At 38.2% G+C, this 21746-nt stretch overlaps 1 protein-coding gene across 19 annotated transcripts in view; it reads right to left on the reverse strand.

Annotated features, from left to right (window-relative positions):
• Positions 1-21746, reverse strand: part of PARD3 (par-3 family cell polarity regulator) — a 445202-nt gene that overhangs the window by 253889 nt on the left and 169567 nt on the right. For all 19 annotated transcript variants that reach the window (XR_005627160.1, XM_039705901.1, XM_039705907.1 and 16 more), the window contains exon 4: positions 11621-11799. Coding sequence is in view for 18 of the 19 variants with exons in the window: in XM_039705901.1 (XP_039561835.1) it covers positions 11621-11799 (179 nt within the window). In the remaining variant the exon portion in view is untranslated. The remainder of the gene's footprint in view (positions 1-11620; positions 11800-21746) is intronic.

Consider the following 21746-nt stretch of genomic DNA (forward strand, 5'->3'; position numbering starts at 1 on the left):
CAGAATCTGACAAAGAAATAACGAAAAATCATTTTATGCACAAAACCACCCATACAGTTGGTGCGTGCATTATTGTCACCTAACAATAACCCAGTACCTGACAGACATCACCTAGTCTGAATGAGCAGAAATTTCCTTCTATGAAACAAGATGTTTTCTGTATTTCTGTACTTTATAGAGAATTCCATTTTTATTGATTCCTGCTTACAATGTTCAATATAAACTTTTTTTTAAAAGATATTTTTATTTATAAAAGACCTCTCTCCACACAGCATCCATTATGCCTGCACAGAAGTGTTTAGCAAGAGCAAGAGAGAAGGAAAGATGCTCATCTAGGGATGTGTTGTTCTTCAATTATTCAATCACCAGGTCTCAGAATCACAATGAACAGTCACATTGCACAAAGTTTATATTGGAAATTTGTGCTGTAAAAAGTCTCAAGTATCACAGCACTCAATCTAAGTGAAATTACCTAAGCTAAGAGAGTTAAATTAGGCCTCTGTCTTGTGTATCTATACTAATGTCAAGAATTTTGCCAAGAGTTTATGCCTAGTATTATCTGTGCTGACAGAAGAGTACATTTATCCCACCTACCAAAATATTTCTGCTTGTAGCCCACTTCTGTAGAAGATTGCCTTTCTCCTGCTAAGACTTAAATCAGCTCATTTTACACAGAAGACATCCAAGTCACTCAGCAATTTTTTTGTGACAGCAGAAAAAAAAGCCAGAATGGTAGAGAGATGTGGTTTCTGTAACTCTTTGTTTCTCAGCACTTTCACCTCTCACCTTTCTTCAGAGGCTCAAAATAGTGCTATTATCAGATTGGAATAAAATAGCAGTGCTGCAATCACACACTCAGTCATGCTGGTGTTAGCCAAATAGTGAAATATTAGAAGGTCCACCAGCCACAGACAAGCCCTCCACTCCTTTCTTTGTCACTGCTTTCTGGCAAACAGCTCTGCCTGCACCCCGAGTGGCAGCACTGGGACAAGCACCAAGCCAGAGGAGGAGCAGAGGGATCAGCACCCAGCACTGCCACACACCATCCTTCTCACAGACACCTACACCACACAGCCTTAAGGTGCTCCTGGCTACCTGTAACCCCATATTTGTAGGGGTTTCCATTACTGCCAGAGCTAATTCAAACATAGCTGTGCTGGCAAACTACAGAGGTACAGGTGAAAAACATCGCTGCAGCTTAGACACTGGGATTTACTGAGCCAGCTGTGATGCTGCTATTTAAAATATATATTGTTTGGGGATTTTTTGTGTAAAATATTCAATTGTTAATCCAGAAAGCTGTACTTGTCTTCAGCATGATCTAACTTTAGCACACATGCTCCCAACATCCAGCTGAAAAAGGTGTGTGTCACTTTTAGCTACAATACCATAAAGGAGAAGATTTCATGGTACAGAAGCCATCAGGGTCACCCAGGGAATTCCCATTTCTTCTGGAAATGCAGCTGTAAGCCCTCCTGGGACCAGGGCTGACATGCATCATCAGTTACAATTAAATGCTCTAATTTATTAAAAAGAAGTTTCTTTCCCAAACATCTTTGGGGGCCATGGGCCCTGTCAGCTTTATCATGTTTGAAATGGAAATTGATCAATATAATACTAAAACTGCCAAGTCATAATGCCACCACTACACTTAACTGCAGCATTTTGGAGTAATTTTAATGAGGACACATAATCTAACACTTTAAGATTTAGTTCAGCATGGTGTCCCTGTGGGGTTTTGTTGGAGGACTGGGTGAAAGGGGACAGGAAAAATGAAGCAATTTTGCTACACTTTTAATTTCAGATGATTTGCAATATGTAACAAGAGTCTCATCAAAGACTCTGTAGCTTGTAGAGGAAATTATGCATTAGAATGCTCTGTGTACTTAATTACTAGATGTCATTGCATGAACTCACTCATGATTTTAACTTGCAGTTGTACCCCTGCAAACTCCCAGCATCACATCCCAACCAGGATGTTCCCCACCCGGTGTGGTGACACTTCCATGTCTCCTAAATAATTTTTTTACTTTCCAAATAGTGAAGAAACTGGGTTTTCCCTTTGTTTCACCTCCTGAATGGCTGAAGTGTGGCAAATTTTGGTTGCTTATTTAAAACAAAACTACACCAGACAGCATTACAACAGGGGTAAAATACACTGAAGACATCTTCAAATTAATTATCTGAAAGACAATTCAAAAATGCAAACCAAGTGTCCCACCTGCCCTTTAGGACAGTCATTAAGAGAGATCATTTTGGGCACTGATCATTTTTTGCTATCCAGTCTTTTTCCTTGTATTCTATGCACTTTGGAAAAGGCTGCATGTTTGTTTGGCTCCAGTTCCTTGAGATGGCCTCAGACTGAGATAGGATTTGTGATGAGAGATGAAGAAAAAGATCTTGTTTAGTCTTTTGAGGTTGTAATTCCACCTGAAAGACTTTGGGCAAATTCATGCCTATAAGGGTAATAATTGTTGTCGAATCACTATACAGGTTATAAAGGTTGTTGTTCTTTCTTTTAATGCTCCACTATGACCATGTTAGACCCTGAACAATTTGGTGTCACTCTCAGATAGGATGCTAAATGCTGTAATTAATTACCAAAACATGCACACAGTTTATGTAACTAACTCTTTCTGATGAAAACATCTGTTTATAAATGAAATAATATACACACAGATCCATTTTCCATGCTATCTGATGGTATAGCAAATAGATTCCTGGAGGTTTTTTTTGGATGAGCTTTCATGGCTTCTTTTTAACTGGATTTTAGACAAATATGGAATAAGACCAAATTGATCCCCATTTCTAAAAAAAAAAACCAAACAAACAACAAAACGAAAGAACAAAGAAAGCTGCACAAATAATGTCTATCTTACATGGAAAATACATTATACATATATAAAATCAATTAACCCAAAAGATGCATTGCATTAAGAGAAATTCCTTTAAAAAAAAAAAAAAAAAAAAAAAAACTACGTACACAGATGTCAGATTTGGAATTGTTCTATTAACACAGCATCTTGTAACAACAATTTCTCCTAAATGTCAGTAATTTACCCCCAAACTAATTGTACCAGTCACTTCCTGTAACTATCCATGTATCTCAAATCTCAGGAAACTCACACTACTGCTTGGGTGAGCCTCCTTTTATTCCCAGTAGGTTCAGTTTTCCAAGGTTGCTCTTTTCCTCATGTGTACTGAAGAACATGACCCCAGAAGCTGCAATAATGCAGAGACAGCCCAGCCATTTAGAGTAGAGAAGGAACGAGTTACAGTCACCCAGTATCACAAACCTTTGATCTGAGGCCACTCTCCAAGGAGTAAAGTAAAAGAGGACTCCTACATTAAAGAATTACCACAGCTTCATCCCTTCTATCAGCTCTGACCCGGAACATGGGTCATTTCCAACTGGTAAAAACTGATTTGCAGAAGATACAAATATAACAGTCTAATAAAGAACTTGCATGCCCTATCTATGGTGAAAATAGATTAAAAGAATGATCATTTCATATTTATTTGGATATTTTCAGAAGGACTTTTTTTAGAAATGACCCTCTGTATAGTTCCATGGAAGGTATTAATATATTATGCTTCTAGAAGAGCTCATTAAATGCCAGCAAGGAAAAATAAAATTGAAAAGCCAGTGTTCTGTTTAAGTTCTACCACCTTACGTTCAGAAATTTCCAGAGTTGTGCTACTCCAATTTATATACTCCATGTTACCCTTTGATAAGCAAGGCCTGACCTTAAAAAAAATCAGTAACTATGGGCCATGATAATCAGACAGTTCTCTGTGCAAGTGGTATTATATATAAACACTCAGTGTCAAAGAATATGGGCTAAATTAAGAGTAAATTAAAAAACACAATACTGCCCATCCAAAACATTCTGTTGATCTCTCTTATTTATGACAGAAAAATTAACAATGATCTCTGCACATTCACATGCAAAGCCAGAAGTTTCTAAACAGTGTCACTTTTTAGATGGAGAGACAGGAAAGAAAGCTGCTTCTTCCTTTTACTCTTTACTTACACATCTCCTAATAAACCCCCACAAGGGATAATGCAAAACAACTCAAATAACATATAGCAGTTTATAAGCATCCATCACCTCATCCAACCTGCCAATTCACATCAGACCTCAGCCAGAGCTCCTCCCAGGGTCTGTGGAGGAAGGCCCAGAGAGGAACCAGGCTTGCAGCAGCATTTCTCTTTTATCTGAGTTTACAGCAGCACACACACCCTTGGCTCCTTGCAGTCTCTGGTCTTCCTCACACTGAACAGCTTCCCATCTTTCCTCATCTTATTGTTTTAGCTTTTGTCCACATTTCATTTACTTCACGTGCTCAGCAGGCAACGCTCTTTAGCTGGACATCTGTACACAAGAGCTGAAGAGCTTGTTTGTAAAGAGACAACAAAACTGGATGGTAGCACACAATGATCATCCCATCAGGCTGTGAAACAAAACCAGGCTAAGTGACCTCTGTTTCAGCCTAGAATCAGTCATAAAAGAAGTGCAAAAGGAATTCCTGTATTTACTGGAGCTGATTTTCCCCACTAATTAGAGCTTAACATCTCCTCCCCAACCTTACTATTCCTTGCACTGATTAGTTCCACATATGAGTGAATTTTTAAAAAAAAAAAAAACCACTAAACCTGAACATCTCACTGTTGGGGGTTTTTTAAACTTGCTCAATCAATCTTTTATCAACCTACTCTTTCAGGACCAGTCTTTCACCCTAAACCAAGGTAGAGATGCAAAAACATAAAAAATTAAAACCAATAGAGACAAATACTTAAATGGGAATTTATAAAGTGCACCCTCACTTAGAAAAATGGCAGAGGAAAAGTCTCCAATTATCTACCACATACCACATGAGAGCTTTCTGTTTTCAGTATAGCTTTCAGTGGCTCTCAGAGAGGTGCTGTGCACTGCATTTACTGAAGTGGAAAGACAAACAACCTGTGCACATTCCACCACTCCTTCATCAGGAGTAAGAGACTCGCTCACCCTGACCCTCCTTGGCACCCCCAGCTCATGATGCAGCACCGAGTCCCCTCAGCTCCGGAGCAGGCATTGCTCACCCAGACACTGCTCACCCATCACCTGCAGTGAGACGTGGCATGGCACAGCACTGGGACACAAATACACATCCTTCCTACATTACTGATGCAAAACAAAGGCAGTGTGTTTAACAGACCTGCTCAGCCTGAGAGCAGAAGTGGAAAAAACTCAGCAGCTCCCAGATCTTGCGCTGATATCTTTAGAGGGGCAGAGAGTAGGTTTGACAGATGGGCATCCACAAATGGATGACTTGGAGCAAAAGGAGGTAAAACAACAAAGGAGATATAGAAAATTACACCTTCACTTTGGATTTGTTTTGTTGTTGGCTTTTTGCCTGCTTAACATGTGGTCATGACTGACTTTTGAATGCCAACAGCTGAATCCTGTCCACATACACAGCCCTCAGCTAATGGAACAGCATAGCATCAATTGATGCACACTGCCTGTTACCTCTATGCACTAGGCAAGGAGTTTTCATTTTGTGTCTATTATTCCCAACCTTCTGGTGATGATAAGAAACATTATATTTGTTTTCACATTTTGAAAGTTAGGAATTTAGAGCTCCTTCATAGAGTTTTCATTGCACTGAAATATCACCAGCTACTGTACTAAAGACAGACAATTCTTCACGGTATTCATGAAAGCACCTGAGGCAGAGGGCACATGAAGAAACACAAATTATTCCATCAAAACATAAGAAAACAACTTTCTTATTCTGAGAATGATCGAACACTGGAAGAAGTTGATCAGAAAGGTGGTGCAGGCTCCATCCTTGGAGATGTATATTCTCAAAACCTGGCTGGACCCAGACCTGAGCAGCCTGCCCTAGCTGCCCCTGCTTTGACCAGGCAGGCTGAACTCAACAATCTCCAGAGGTACCTTCCAACCTCAGCTGAACTGTGGTTCTGTGAAAGTCATAAATTTTACACACTACCCAGGACAAAAACAACACAAAGTGGTGATTTCATATTGCACTCTCTTTGGGTACAATTCCTCTTAACTATTTAATCACCATGCAACAAGCTGCCAGCAACAAGTTACTATTACAGAGGAAGAAAACTGATGCACGTAACTTCCATTTTCTTGACTTTCTATAAATCTCTCCTGTAATATTTTACATATTAAAACACTTTATTTCACCACCTGTGGATGATCCATGCTCATTCTCCCTTCCTCTCAGTCTCTGCAAAACCACATCTTAAATTACAAAACTCATGACCATCTCACTGAAAAGGAAAAAAAACACCCTGCTCAAATATGCCTGGACAAAGAAATATTCGTGGCTATTGAATCTCTCAAAACTTCTGTTTAAAGCCTTGCATTTTTAGGTTAGAAGCAGGAAGCTGTATTCATCATGTAGGGATTTAAAGCCTCTCATGACAGATATGCCAGGCTCTTTGCAGATATTCTGAACTTCTCCTTAGTAGATTCATCTATATTACAGCATTTCACCAATACTGCTCACCAGGTACACAGTACCTCTCCTATGGAGGAGTCAAAACCAGAGACTACGGCTCCCAAGAAACATCAGCAACAATTTGGTTTCAGGCTCCTAGAATGATGCCCAGTCTTTTAGTCCACAACCCTACCCAGTTAATTTAATAGATTTATACTCTGCCATTTAGAATTCCTGGCTACAAAATGATACCAACACACAATTTTAATACTGAGCCCTTCAATTCTCTGAATTATACTTAATTTCTAGTGAAATACCATGTCTTTGGTGACAGTGACAAAACAATTGTCACTAAGTTGTGTTTAAAAGGACTTCGAGGTAAATGAAACTAATTTTGACTTTAAATTTGATTTTGAAACTGAAATACCATTGTTGTTGAAGCTTTTCAAAGTATATATGCATGCTTTTCTCCTATCTAAACATGTTTCATTAGAGGATTTTTTTTTTCATTCTGTTTACAAAGAGGATTAGAAAGGATTGCATCTTTCACATAAATATAAAACCCTGCAACCCAGCAATCTGAAAATTTGTACTCGTCAGTCTCAACCCACAGGAACAGCAAAACTACCTTCAATAGGAGATGTGGGAAACACAATCTGTTTTGCAGGTAAGGTCATTGATGCTAGATGAGACTTAGAGCACTCACATGAAGTTTCAAATTATTTCTCTGCGGTTTATAGAGCCCAAAAAAATTAGCTTTCCAAGTAGGAAGAAAGCATATCCTAGAAAGAATTATTATTCCTACAAGGCACAGTGATATTCCACCTCAAAATATATATATGGGCAAACCCATTTAGCAACAAATAAGCAAAAAATTTGGCTGTTGACTAAACAGCAAAGACAGAAAGCAAAGAAAAAAAGCAATTACAAAATGATGTGCCAAGTACACTGAGTTATGTGCTTGCTGCTACTGATCCATCCCACAGAGCACGTCGTGTGCCATTTGCTTTGCTGCAGGTGGGTGAACCCAACAGCCAGAGGCACAGAAGCCCATGCACAAACATTTTTCTCTCTCTTGAACTCTGCTTTTTAACCTACATTTTCAATTCTTACTGTACCAATGTTGTTATCTCTGACAGGGCAACATATGAATCAAAATCAGAAAAGTCACAGTGGGAAGTTTGTCCTAAGCCTGTTATCCACAGTGTATCCCTGCATTAAGCAAGGCAGGTTAACTAGATAAGCTTTCAGTCTTTCAGATCAAGGATCAAGGAAGGTAACTAATTTGTAATGATAAGATGTTCCTTACCACAAATAGAATTGTAAATTTAAAAAAACACACTGAAAATATACGGGACAATTAATTCACAGTTGTTATAAGATGCAATGTAACTGGTTGATCCATTTACACTCTTCCAATACTGTAACACAACATCTAAGGGGAAAGAAACATGATTTTCATTAATGCAGCTCACATCTATTAACAACAGCTAGTTGAGCCAATAGGCTTTGGTACTTAGTTATCAAGAATGTGATTCAAATCAACAGATATTCAGAAAACAACAATATCAAAAAGGATTTTACTGCAATGGAAAAAAGCACGTATGATATGCTTCAGCTGTGTACAATCTGTTCACCTGTACAGTTCAATACAATTCAAACAAAATTACACCTTGCCAATCAGGTATTACTCCAGGCCTCTGAGAAGAGATTTCTACTTAGAGATTTCTTATTTTTTCATTAGAATGGCTCAAGGAAGCAAGAGACAGGATTAAGTCAAGCTATGAGTCACTAGGTAATACAGACATGTCTCTCACACACACAAAAGTATCTGAAAATGGTTTTAACATTCAATTTCAAAAAAATTTATCCCAAGAAGCAAATTTACCAACTAGAGGTGATCAGGAGCCAATTTTGTGAATATTTCACAGATGGGAAGACCTATTCATTTGGTTGAAACATTTAAGGGTAAGGATTAGGTCAGGAATTACCTAGCTAAGTACCGTTAACAGCACTACAACAACTTGTAAATAATCAATAATTGTGCAAATAAATGAGTACCTTGGAACAAAACAAAACAAACAAAAAAAAAACCACACACAAAAAAAAAACCAAAACAAAAAAAAACCACACAGTTGCTCTTACAGGTGAAAAACACAGAAAGTAGAAATTATGTGAGATTCCAATTCTAAGGATACAGAATGTATTATGATATCCTGATAATAAAAAGATGTTTCTTTACGAGATTATTTGAAAAATGGATGAGAATGTATGCTCAGTTTAGGGAAAGGATTTCATATCACATCATCCTACTTAATACAACAGAACTGCATCTCAAGTTCAACACCCATCCAAATCTTTGCAGGACCAACTCAGGCCCTTCCAAAGCATACTCTTGTCTCTCTCTGGTCATTCTCTTCTTAAGGACACAGGAGATCTGGTGTCTCATTTCATTTATCCCAGTAACTACAGGCAGCACCACAGTTACAGTAGCAGGATCCTTCAACCAGCCCATATTTTCACTCTTCCCCAGCACCCTTTTCCCTTTCTGTTTGCCCAGAACTACTGGCATATGTCCTGGCTCCTCACAGGCTTCTGTGCATGGCAGCACTCTCACCCCTTCATTTCATCTCAGTTTGGGCATCTGCCCATTTTCCTGCCATTCCAAATTCTTCATACCCAAAATGAAACAAACACCAATAAGACGTCCTTTCTCACTTGTCCCTGAGAAATAAATCCCTTCTGCCAAACACATGCAGCTTCCCCCGTACTAATTCCTCCAAAAATTGGACAGGGTTTCTACCTGTCAATTATTTCTCTTTAGAGGTGACGGGCTGAAAGTAATGTCACTTCTTGGAGTCAGTAGGTGGATGAAGCTTTTGGCAACTCTCCCAGAAACCCTTTTCATGTTTCTGCAAGATACTGCTGGGGCAAAGTTGCTAATCTACAACTGTGCTGCAAATCTCAGCCCAAGAACATATGTTCTTGTGCTGTCAAGAAAGAGAACTGCAGTGAAAACATTACATAGTGCCAACCACTCACAAAAGATATATGGGTGCTCAGGCCCAATGCGCTGAGCAGAAAATTAAGACTGTTCTCATTGCTTTTCTCAAAATGTCTGTGTCATCTATAATCAATGAAACAGTCTGGAACAAAGCACAGCCATCTCTTTGTTATCCGAGTAGCTGAAAAAAACAACCTAACATAAGAAAAGAGGACTTGTTATAGCTGAAATAACACAAATACATTTGTAAAAATTCATTGTCAGTACTTTGGTAAGAGATTGGTGACAGGGACTACAAAAGTGCCACCATTTAGAATAATAATACAAATGAAATTGTTGCTAATACTGTGAAAGGAAATGAGAATTCTTAATAGTGGTTCCTAAGAGAAATAGGATTGGCTACAAAATCTTAACTCACATGAAGAAATCAAGACCCCAAAAGCAGAAAAAAAACAGTCTAGCATAAATGAACTCAGGATTAATTCATAATACACATCACATAAGCAATTATTTAATTCCATGTCTTTACTGGAATTAAAATTTACCTATTAAAAATAGTGATCTGTTCTATTCAAATGATCAATATATACAGTGTTCAAAAGTGATAAAAGAATTTATCAGCATCTATTGTACTAATTAATGTAACTTCAGTTCCTTCCAATCTTCTTGATTTAATGTTCTCTGGTGCCTGCCTTCCCATCCCTACATGAGATCATGTGCATTCCTTTCCAGTTTGGTCACCGTGCTCCAATAGACATGAAATATTTTCATAAAAATCAAGAGTAAATACATGCTGAACAACTAATGAGGAGACTAGTGTGAAAGATTAGCTACTGTTCAATTCTCTCCAATTTCTGCTAACTTCAGACACTCAAAGAAATCTGATTATGCTGTGTATAGCCCTTCATATCTGTGCTTGTGGAGTAACGAAGTGTCGTCTCATTATCATTTCACAAAAAATGAACTGAAAATGTTAATACTTCAAATGGATTAGATTATCATTTTTCTTCTATGAATCTGAGTAGTATAAAATACATATTTACAAATAGGCACACAGTTCTGTGCCACACCAGTGCAAGTGACAGAAAACACACTATTACCTGCCTGAAATCCTGATCAAGCAGAAACTTAATGATACCAAGTTAAATTGACACCTCTGCATGAAGAGGGACCTCAATGCCTGTGAGCACTGAGCTTTTATAGATTCTTTTGAAATGACCAAAGGCCCACTGAAAATAGTTTGGTTCATTAGCAGTGTATAAAGACTCCTTTATTTGGGGTGTGTGAATCCTGACTGCTGAGACTTAGTTTGCATTTATACTACCCAGAGTTAACAGAAATAAGTGGAAAAAAATAAAAGCTATAATAAGCTGCATATTTTCCAAGAGGACTTTGTGTAGTCAGAATAGCAACCAAAAGTGCAACATTCTTTTAAAATTACTCATTTCTATTAGAAAATATACATTTTTTCCTTTTGAGTTTGTCTGCAAGTTACCATCACAATTATGGGCAATGTGGGATCTATACAAAAGGGCAAGATTCTTCCAATTTTTTTAATATTGCACTGAGAAGAGTGCTTCTAACTGACTTCTCTAGCAAATAAAGCAATTCATGGAGAGATACTGAAATCATATTGAAAAAATGAAGGAAAAAGTACACTTCATTTCACTGTTTTATTTTTAAGACTGTTATCAAGGAGAGGAATCATTTGCAATTTGTGTTTTGTATTACTTCACTAGAGCCTCAGAAAGTAGAAATTAGCAATGCTGTGTTAGCAAGACAAACCAGACCAGCTGTGGGCTGCAGATTATTTACTGGCATTAGGCCTTCTACAGAGATGAGTAAAAATTATTTCAGACATGGCCTACCAACATTAAGAAAAAGTTGAAAAATAAAAACTTTGCAGAATAGTGAGTAATCATAGATTCAACCACAGCTAAGGGGAAAAATCAAGTTTTTAGAGTCACTGCTGTGGTTATCACCCAGAGTCTGGGAAGGACAGGACACGTGTGACCCAAACACTTCACTGCTGCTGACGGGGTTTGGTGGACAAGGTCAGAAAACACAAGTTGAAACCAGGAGGAGATGAGAGAAGCAGAAAACAACTCATGCATATTTGTAATTTATTTACTGAAGTGGGAGAGAGAAATATACCTTTCTTTCATGAGCACTGGGCACGCCAGGGGTGTTCTGCTTGAGGAAGCCTGCTGTTGTGGACCACCTGGTAGGGTTCTTCCGAGAAGGCTCCTCTGAAGGAAAATTTGTGTCACTCACAGAGGTTGAGAGGCCAATGAGTGCAGGGTCACTACTGCGTCGGACATGGAGAGGCATATCTGAAAGAATAAAACAGACAGTAAATAAACATTGACTAGATTTAAAAGGTTTCTGACAAAGGATAAATATTTTTTCAAGCTCTGGAAGGGTGGCTGCGACCAAATGTGGTTTCACAGAATATGGAGTTATTGACCTCAGCATAGCTCCTCAAGGACAAGGTCTGTTCCCTCAAAACCACAGCCTCGCCTGGCTGCACAAGGAGAAAAGGAAGGGAAAACCAACTCCTTTGAAGCAAGCACAGCTCAGTGGCCTTCCAAGTACAAAGTTATCTGCTGGGTGTCATGCAAAATAAAAAGATGCAACGTGAACTTGAACAACCAGGAGGTTAAGGCGACATTTGGGTATTCTAAAGAGCAAGCAGGTAAAGCCTGGTGGCAAAGCAAGGGGTGGACTTGGATGACATGTCCCCACCCCACTGCCAGGGCTGCAGCCTGGGCACTGCTAGCACAACGTGCTGCCAGGAAGCTGCAGGCCAGCCAAGGCAGCCTCCTGACCTTCTAAAATATACTCTGCATTCCCCTCTCAAAACTTATGGAAGAGACTGTTTTCTACTCTGCATTCTTCCATTGCCTCTTCCTGACAGCTCAAGCAGGATCTGTGCTGATTAACCCTGATTCCCTCGGCCTTCCAGCTGGCATGACTGACAGGAGAAAAATATTTCATTAGTAAAAAATGATGCAGCAGGAAGGTAGACTGATTGGAAAGAGATAAGGTTTTCTTAATATATGTAGAGGTCATATCCATTCTGGAAACTTTAATGGCACATTAGTTTCTTTTGAAATACAACTTAATTTTTTCCAATTTCATTTATTATCCTACAGCAAATACCCACACATCTATCCTCTCCTTGCCCAAACAGAAGTTTCACTGCCTGAATTTGTGACCTCTTAGTACTCTCCCACTCAGCATCAGAACAGAGAGGCTGTGATTTATCAGTTTTATTTCTCTTTATTGCAGCACTGAGAGCTCTGAATGCAAAGTGCAAAGGAAAAAGGTGAAAGCAATGGCACCTCAGCAGTTGAGTCAGTGGGAAAGGCACAATGGGCAACAGCTGAGAATAAAAACCAGGACTAGGTTTTAATGCTTCAATGAAACAGTTCCCAAGGAAACTGAGGGTGCATGTCTGGCAATACCAACACGAAAACACAGTGACAGGAGTTGTTTGTTAAATGACTTGTCTCAATCTCGACAATAGCTTCATGTTAATGCTACATTTAATATTAGAGAATCTTATTTTTCAGGACATTATGAATACACTGAAAAATACACTAAGTCATGCCACACAATGAAAACATGTGAGTTTTTTTAAATCCACAAGGACTCCTGCTGCTGAGATATAAACAAGTGTTACATGACTGAACACCAAAACAGTCAATCTATTTCATGTTCATTCTGGTAAACAAGAATAACAAAGAATTAATGTTTTTTCTCCATAACTGTTGTACTATTCCTCTTTGCTTTAATTTTTTATTTTTAGTTTTTATAAAAAAGGTAATTTCCAGCAAATAAAACACTTTGTTTTCTAAATATGTATACACTTATTCATAGATATATATGTAAGTTCATAATGTAACTAGAATTCATTGAAGGAATACTTCATGAAAGATTACTAATCATGAAGGAAGGAGAAGAGTTAAGTCCACTAAGAATTTGATTTCTCGGTATATTCTCATAGACTCTAATAGAGGGTCTTTCTTTGATTGCTTTGTTTTCAACTACTTCAGCTTTCCTGAAGCAGCTGAAGGCAAAGCATCTCCTTTCCCCCACGATGACAAACACACAAACAGTGCCCTATGAAACCCCAGGAGATCTCTGAGCAGAGGTGGCTCAGCTGCAGCCCCAGCCAATGCCCCAGCACTGATGAAGTGATGCCTCCCCAGCGGTGCCGTGCTGCTGGCAGAGCCCCCAACACCCTTTCTCCTTTATTAGATCAGCCTGAGCCAAAAAGGAGCTCTGAGATATGTAGTGCCACTTAAGAAAAATACCAATCTATATTTGTTCCAAGCAGCAGCCCATGCATATTATCGTGTTTGCCTTCACTACCCACCCCACAACAGAGAATTACAATTTTCAAACATGAGTTCACTTGCTCCTTATGCTTGTACGTCTATATATAAGCACGGTGATAGCAAAATGTTCTTGTATTTTTACACTTCTTCTTCAAATTGCTTGACAAAACAAAAGTTCAGTTGGGTGAACTTCTGTAAGAAGAGAAGCCAAACTGCCAACAAAGAAAGAAAGGTAATCAAACCAGCATTTCTGGAGAGGAGCAAGCCATTGTTGCTGCCTTGGCTTTTGCTTTGTAGTGAAAACCTGACAGTTTGCAGAATGGTGAGTACAGACTCTTCAAAACACAGGTAGTCAAATATACAATGGAATGCCCAAATATTAATATGCTCTGGAGAGAACATTAACATGAGAATCTTCTCTACAAAATCTACTCACAGATAAGACTAGTTTCATTTCAATAAGTTTAGCTATTAAGACATTTTCAGATGTTTACTGAACATTACATCAAATCTTTTATTAAAAAGGGTATTCTGTCAATATGAAGGTATAAATGATCTCTTCTAGTCTCTTCTTATGGAAATGGTTCCATGTGTAAGGAGAAGTGATTTGTTTTTAAAAAGGGTATTCTGTCAATATGAAGATATAAATTATCTCTTCTAGTCTCTTCTCTTATGGAAGTGGTTCCATGTGTAAGGAGAAGTGATTTGTTTTACAAAGCAAACTTTGCAATAAAATGAATTACAGAAGACAAAAAAATTGTGTTTGTTGCATCTATGTATTTCCCAAGTTAACAAGAAACTTAAACATATGGCAGTATTTTTTTTTTATTACTGGAATGGGACAGGCACACAGAGCTAGCTCTAACACATGCTGCTTGGCAATGGTCAACAGGTCTTAATCTAAGAAGTAAATCTTGTCCACACTATGTTAACCACAAGCTGGAAACATCATCTCCTGCACTCTCTTCAATTCTGTTTACTCTCCATTAAAACAACAACATAAAAGAATATATTGAACAGATGATTTTTTTTAACCAATATATTGTTAGTTACAATCCTCTAGTTTACAGAATTTGACTAGAATGTATAGATTTGAAGAAGATATACTTTGAAATATTAAAAGGAAAATCAAAGGAAAAGAACTTAATAATTAAACCACAAGATAAAGTACGCATGGGACCGATGCAATGTCACTGATTCCAGGATGATGGCTGATACTGTTTGAAGTCTGTGGTTTCTTTGAAGAGTGGATAAAACAGCAATGAACTCTAATCACAAAGCTTCAAATTCTCTGTGGCACTAATGCACTGTAAATATTGATTTGCTTCTGCAGCTAAGGTGCCTTTTAAATAAGCACTTGAAATGGTAAATCTAATAATGAATTACAGGAAGTTTTAAAAGTCTAAGGAAAAAAGAAAAATTAAATTAAAAATCCTGAAAGTTACACTAACGCAGCTCTTGAGTCACATTCAAGGACTTGACGTATTCAAGCAAGAGTCAACTTCAGAAAGAATTATGTTGACAGAGTATCCCATTAAGTTATGTATATAGCCAGAATTCTGCTAGAAGATGGTTATTTGTAGGATAGATCCAAGCTGTATAACAAAATGCTCACATCCATAATCATGAAATTCTGACTGGAAGTCTCATTTTATTAAAAGCAACAGCAGTTTCACTATAAATTATAAAAACAGCCAATACACATTTTATAACCATCTTTAAATGTAAAGAACACAGAGTTGTACCTTCCCTTCCTGCCAGCAATTCCATTTTTATTTTAAAAGGGTCATCACCTTCTCTGATTTTCAAATATGCTCACGAGCAAAAGTATTGGAGGATCTGGGAAATTTCATCCATAAAGCTGAGCATGTCGCCCTGCGTGCAGGCACTCAGCACAATGGATGGTGGTCCCCCAGAGCAGAGCTAATAGATACCTTCCCATCCCAATTTCCTCCTGGATGTCAGCTTGGAGGGCATGACTAGAAAAATACATAGTTGTATTTATATAGCATGGCAAGATAATTTTACTCTGTGAAGGTTTGAGCTCCCCAGTGCCACTGCAGTTTGTGCAATTTGGTGTGCAGTGGATTTAAGGCACAGATACAAAAAAATCATCCGAGAGTCATTTCTGGCCATCTCACACAGACCATCAGGTTCATGACAGATGAGAGAGCAGAAGAGGATTTCTTTTTTCTCTCCACACTCTAGGAGACATCTCTGGGAAAATGATAAATCAGTGAAAGCAAAAAACTCTGTGGGAAAGAGTAGCTTTTAACCAAAAAGCTGCTCAGGCTTGACAGAGTTCCAGAAAGTGATCCCATAGATACATATGTACATCAGGGTGCACTGTATACACAAGACACACACAGATCCTACGTCAGCATCAAAAAACCACTCTGGGGATGGGAGACAGAAATTGAACAGCTTTGCTGTCTCCACCACCCATCCAGCTCATCATTCTGCCCAAATCCTCATCTGGAGCCCAAGAGAAAGGATGAATCAGGGTCATCCTGGGGCTGAGGAAAGCAGAACTGCTTCTTTCAGCTTGAAGTACTTGGAACTACAAGTTAAGGCTTTGCCTGTATTTAATTGAAATATCTCTTTAAAAATATTTAGATTAGCCTTGAGTTTCACACTCCAGCACAGCTCCTGGAGTTCTGGTTCCAATTTCAGTAGGTTCAGTTCATCTCCTTGTTTCACTCAGTTGGATACAGCAAGAGCCAAACACCCGCTATGACATTCAAAAGCTCAAATCCCTGTATCAGTTCAACTTTCACATTTGCAAACATCTAAAGACAAGGTGATGGTAACTTCCAAAGACCACCAAGGCTGTTGTAGACCTGACTATGGATAGAAGAAAAATAGTTGGAGGCAAAAAACAGCTGATTGTGAACTTATCTACAAACTACATTAAACCCTAGCAGCACCTAACATAAGCCAGCACTTCTCTACAAGATTAAGAAAACAGTGCAAATCAAATGTAGATATCTTGAATTAGAAATTTAAAAAAAAAAGCCCTTAAGCCATTCCAAGAGGTGAAGAACCACTGCTAGAAAAACAGCACCATCTGTCCTGCAGAAGAAAACAGCCACACTATGGAAGAGATGGGGGCTGGGAGGGATACAAAACAGGAGCACTGCAAGGTTACCACCAGTTGTAGTGCTTTCAGAAACATACTTTTGAAAGTCACAGCAAAGAAGGAGGATATACATATACTTATTTTTTTATACACACACCAACAACTTTCTCCTCATGGCCCAGAGCAGTATTTTTCTCCCTCCTGGAATCCATTAGGAAAAAAAAAAAAAAAATCAGCATTTCTGGATGTTGAAATAGACAGAATTTGTTCATTTGTATTATTCTCCCCAAGTTTATCCTCCTCCCTAGTTACCCTCCTTCCTTTAAAAAACTCTCTTTTTATATGTCACAGACCTCTCAAATCTCCCCTAAACAGTGCTGCACAACACATAACCTTTGCTTCTTTTAAGTCACTATTGCTGTTCACTTTTGTAAATATTATTCCAGTCTTAACTTGTTCAGAAGGCATCCTGAATAGTGTATTTCTTTTATGAAATACCCTCAGTGCTGTTTAAATCCTCCCTGTCATCTTTGAACTTTGATGCTAATACATAGTCAGCAGTAATCATATTTGAGTATTTTATTGTCATGGTATCAACCTAGAACATCCAAAGAAATCCTGAAACGTCTTCTGCAGTCTTGCTTGAGCATCTGTCTCAATAATTAAAGTTCAGTTTAGATCAATGTTCTTATACATTATCTTCTATTTATTCAGGCTGAATCAAACTGTATTCAGTTGTGTAGTACATATCTGTTGGGTTATATATATCTTTCCTTCATTCATGCTATTCTATTTTCCCAGTCTATTAACATCTAGAAATTTAATTAACATACTCTTTACAGTACTGATTCTCTCAGATTTAAAGATGTTAAATAAAACCAAAAGTGACAGGAAGCCTCATGAAATCCCATTGGACAACAATCTCTAGACTAAAATTCCCTCCAACATTTAAGATTTCTGTGCTGATTTTTAATCCATGAAGTGTTTACAGTCACATTTCAAGACACTTAAATTTCTATCAAATGCTTCAACATTTGCAAATACTACATGAATTACACAGCATTCACCTGCAAATGCCAAGTATTTTGTATTCATGGCTTTCCTTTTCAGAATTACAAGAAAGGTGACATAGTTTAGATAATTAGCATTTCTCTAATTGAAAATATGTTTATGCGTAAAAAGATCAACTTCTAAACTTACATTTTCTACATTCAGAATTCTTGGTTAAATAACAAGACTTCCACAGCTCTTACACAGAAAAAAAAAATCATTGTTTCACACAACTCCAGATATTTATAACTACTTCATGTAGAAACCAACTGGTTTTAGTTGTTTTTCTAGCAATTCATCATCAAACAACAGCTTATGTACTTCTCACAGACATATTTCCAATGTTATCAAACATTCTCTGTTTTCTTGCATCTTTAGTTTTAAAATGGCACATTTACAACCATTTGCACATTAAACCATGACAAGTCACCATTAGCCTGTTTTCCTCCCACCACTGCCCCATGCAGTTGGAGCTCTGGCAGGCAGCCACACCAGAGGCTGGGCCACAGCACTAAAAACACAGCATGGTCTGGCAGATGGCAAAAGAATGCAGCAGGTTGTGTCCCCAGCCATCACACAAATGCAGAGAAAAATGCACTTGGCTGTGTAAAACACACCAACAGAAGCCCACTGCATGCTAGCACACCTTTAAGAAACATAGGACATTATGTTAGCATGCCTATGATCAAAACTGGAAGAATGGATAACAGAGAAAAGAACACAAGCAAGCCACAAAAAAAGAAATCTTGTTACAAAGCAGAAGAAAGAAGAAAAGTCTTTACTTTCCTGGTATAATTTTCAGTTTCTTTTAATAGAACCTAAGTTTCTCATTTCCCCAACCATGACTGCTCAATGGCTTTGAAATTCAGAAATAAAAAAACAACCTGCCACAGTTATATTTTAATAATGAGGTAATGTTAAATCCTTATCTTGAAAGACCTTTAAAATAACAATCTTCCTTCTCTTTCTCTAATATCCTTTTTTCTTACTTTTGAATACTAGGATCCAGGAAGAAAATTATGATTGCACCCTGAAACTCAATTTACTCAGACACTGACTTTTAAAGCTAATTAGAGAAAGATCTTTAAAACTGAAATTAAAATTTAATTACCTTCACCCTCTCCGTCTCTTTTCTCTGGGCTCTTTTCTAAAATGCAAATATCTTTATATGCCAAAAGAAAAGACAAAAATGTCAGATTTTACAAATGTTCTACTCATCTCTGTCAAAAAAATTGTATTTCAGTATATTTTAATGAGCTACAGTCTCAGGGTTTTGGGTACATTCTTCATGATTTCCTTAAAACATGCTGGATTACCTCTTTACCTCTTTTCATGCTGCTACTACTACTATGTAAGAAAAATGCACTTCTAGTCTCCCAGATGCCAAAATTTTTGCAAAAAAATTTGTCTTACTTTTTCAAACAGTTGTGTGACAGCAGGAAGCATCATCAACTTTGCTGCTGATGAGATTATTTTGTTTTTATTAGAGATCATACCTTGCTAATAATACTGTGATTGATATTTAGTTATGTTTTAATGAAGACACTGTATTACACATCTTCATTCATTCTACAGTGCAAGCCAGAGTTTACAGTGACAGGAACAAATTCCTGGCTGCGTTGAGTTGATTAAACTTCAGCACTCTGAGACACAGGAAGGAAGCTGGCAGACATTTTTCTTACCACAATTTTGAAACATCCCCTGAAACTTAATGGAAAAATTCCTCCTGTTACTAAACATAATGTAGTGCTATGAAAACTCTTGATTGTTTATGGTCTAAATGCTTTGGATAGGCTCAGAAAAGAAGGAAGATGTTTGCAACATTTTCCTAGATAGAACAGAAAAAATACAGATGCAACGACAGGATTTGCACTGTAACTTGAAGAGCTCAGTTGCTCAGTTGGGAAGAACAAGGAATGTTAAAATGTGTATAATACACAGTAGAGTTCTTTCATCAGTGAGTTTCAGTCAGAGAAAACCTGCTGTGGTTGCCAATGCCATGACCCCTTTCTGGTCCCCAGGCCACCACTGAGCTTTTATGTGAGGAGGGAAAGGGGTGGGGAGAAGAGCAGTACCCTGCAGCACCAGATATTAGGGGTTCTAACTAAGCCCTTGTTAGTCTAGGTCCATTTCTGACTTATCAGAGAATAAAGTTTCTTTCAACATCAGTTGCCAACACAGCCTCATCCATCACTGCGTGACCTCATGTCTGAAGTGATAATTCCTATCTGGATCATTTGCAGATGCCAAAGAGTTAAACATGCTTAATTGCAATTCAGCAGGTATGTGTGTAATTAGCAAGAGATTTGTCACTAACACAAGTCCTTACAAAGCTAGAATCTCCCTCCTTCCCTACACTGTCAAAAAAAAAATCCCTAACCATCATCACTGGCTCATGAATTACATCACAAACTGACAGAGAAGTAGAGGCCTGCACTGCCCAGAGGGCTTCAGAGCCTGCAGGCTGTCCATCAGCATTCCCTCTGTGGGAACTGTCCAGTGGAGGAAACCCTACACACCAGCCACTCCCTGGGAAGCAAATGAAAACCTGCAGCATCTCTACCAAAGGTCAGAATGGGAAAAAAATCCCCCAAAACTTGTGAACTAGTAAGACATCACAATGGTACCATCACTAAACAGTCTGGTGGTACACAGGGTATGGTAAACTAAGGGTGGAAGCTGGGATCCTACTGGTGCCCTAATTACGGGAACTGTGAACAAGCTACGTGTGATGGTTGTTTACTCAGTTATTTTTGAAGCAATAAGGAAAGAGGTGTTTCTTTGCCAGCCATCAGATGAATGCTCAGTCTTTGGAGGTGTCTAGCTGTTAATCTGCTACTTTTCCATGTTTGTGTGGAGCAGTTCCTTGCCACCGAGCAGGCACTTGGCAACCCTCCTTCTCAGGCTGGGGTGAGCATGGCTGGCTCCAGCCTTGCTCCACTGCAGAAGAGTTCAATAGTAATCAAGAATTGAGCTGGGGGGGTTTTGAGATATAAAAGCAATCCTGTATATCACAGGCCACTGTCAAGATGGAGAAATCAACAATTTGGGGATATCAGTGCCTGGAGGTGGATCTGAACCTCAGTTACACAAAATCCAGATAGCTTCATTACAGAAATTATTTAGACAGATTTTTAACTGAAGCATAATAAGTATGACAACCAAAAAAACTTGATCACAATCATTTAAAAGGTTACGGTTTTTGGACAGAAATTATATGTGCATAGCTACATGTACAAAATACAAAAAAACCCAGAAGACGTGGGAAGGAATTGCCTCTATGCATACTACTGAGTTTCCAACACAGCAAACAACATTTACAATTACTGTCTATAATAAGACAGAGTGAACACAGTCCTGAACTTCTATTAAAAATTACCAACAGCTTCTGCAATTTTAATGGCACTTGCTCTTGTTTCCATGACAGAAACATTTACTAGGATTATTAGAAGCATGTTGGTACATTCATGAAACATGCTCTCATTATCAAATGCTCTCATTATCAAATATCTGTGAGTTAACGTTCCACTGAACTCCTATTTGTAGCTGATGACCAAGAAGAGCAAAAGATCTCAAGCAGAAGCAGGAAAAGGCCACGTCATGCCACCCCATGTGCCCAGATAAACAATATTTATCAGAAGGCTCTTCTGCACGCAGGGACTAATACAGCTCAAAGGCAAAGCACAGAGCATAAAGATCTCAAGAATATTCTTTTCTGTCATTCAGTTGCAAGTATCAAGCTGAATCCCCACAGACAAATGAAACATTTGCGTGTTTAAGTAATGAGATGAAATGCCACCAACCCTCC

This window comes from Passer montanus, unplaced genomic scaffold (genome assembly GCF_014805655.1).
Source record: "Passer montanus isolate IOZ18808 unplaced genomic scaffold, ASM1480565v1 scaffold10, whole genome shotgun sequence".
In the NCBI taxonomy this organism is placed as follows: Eukaryota; Metazoa; Chordata; class Aves; order Passeriformes; family Passeridae; genus Passer; species Passer montanus.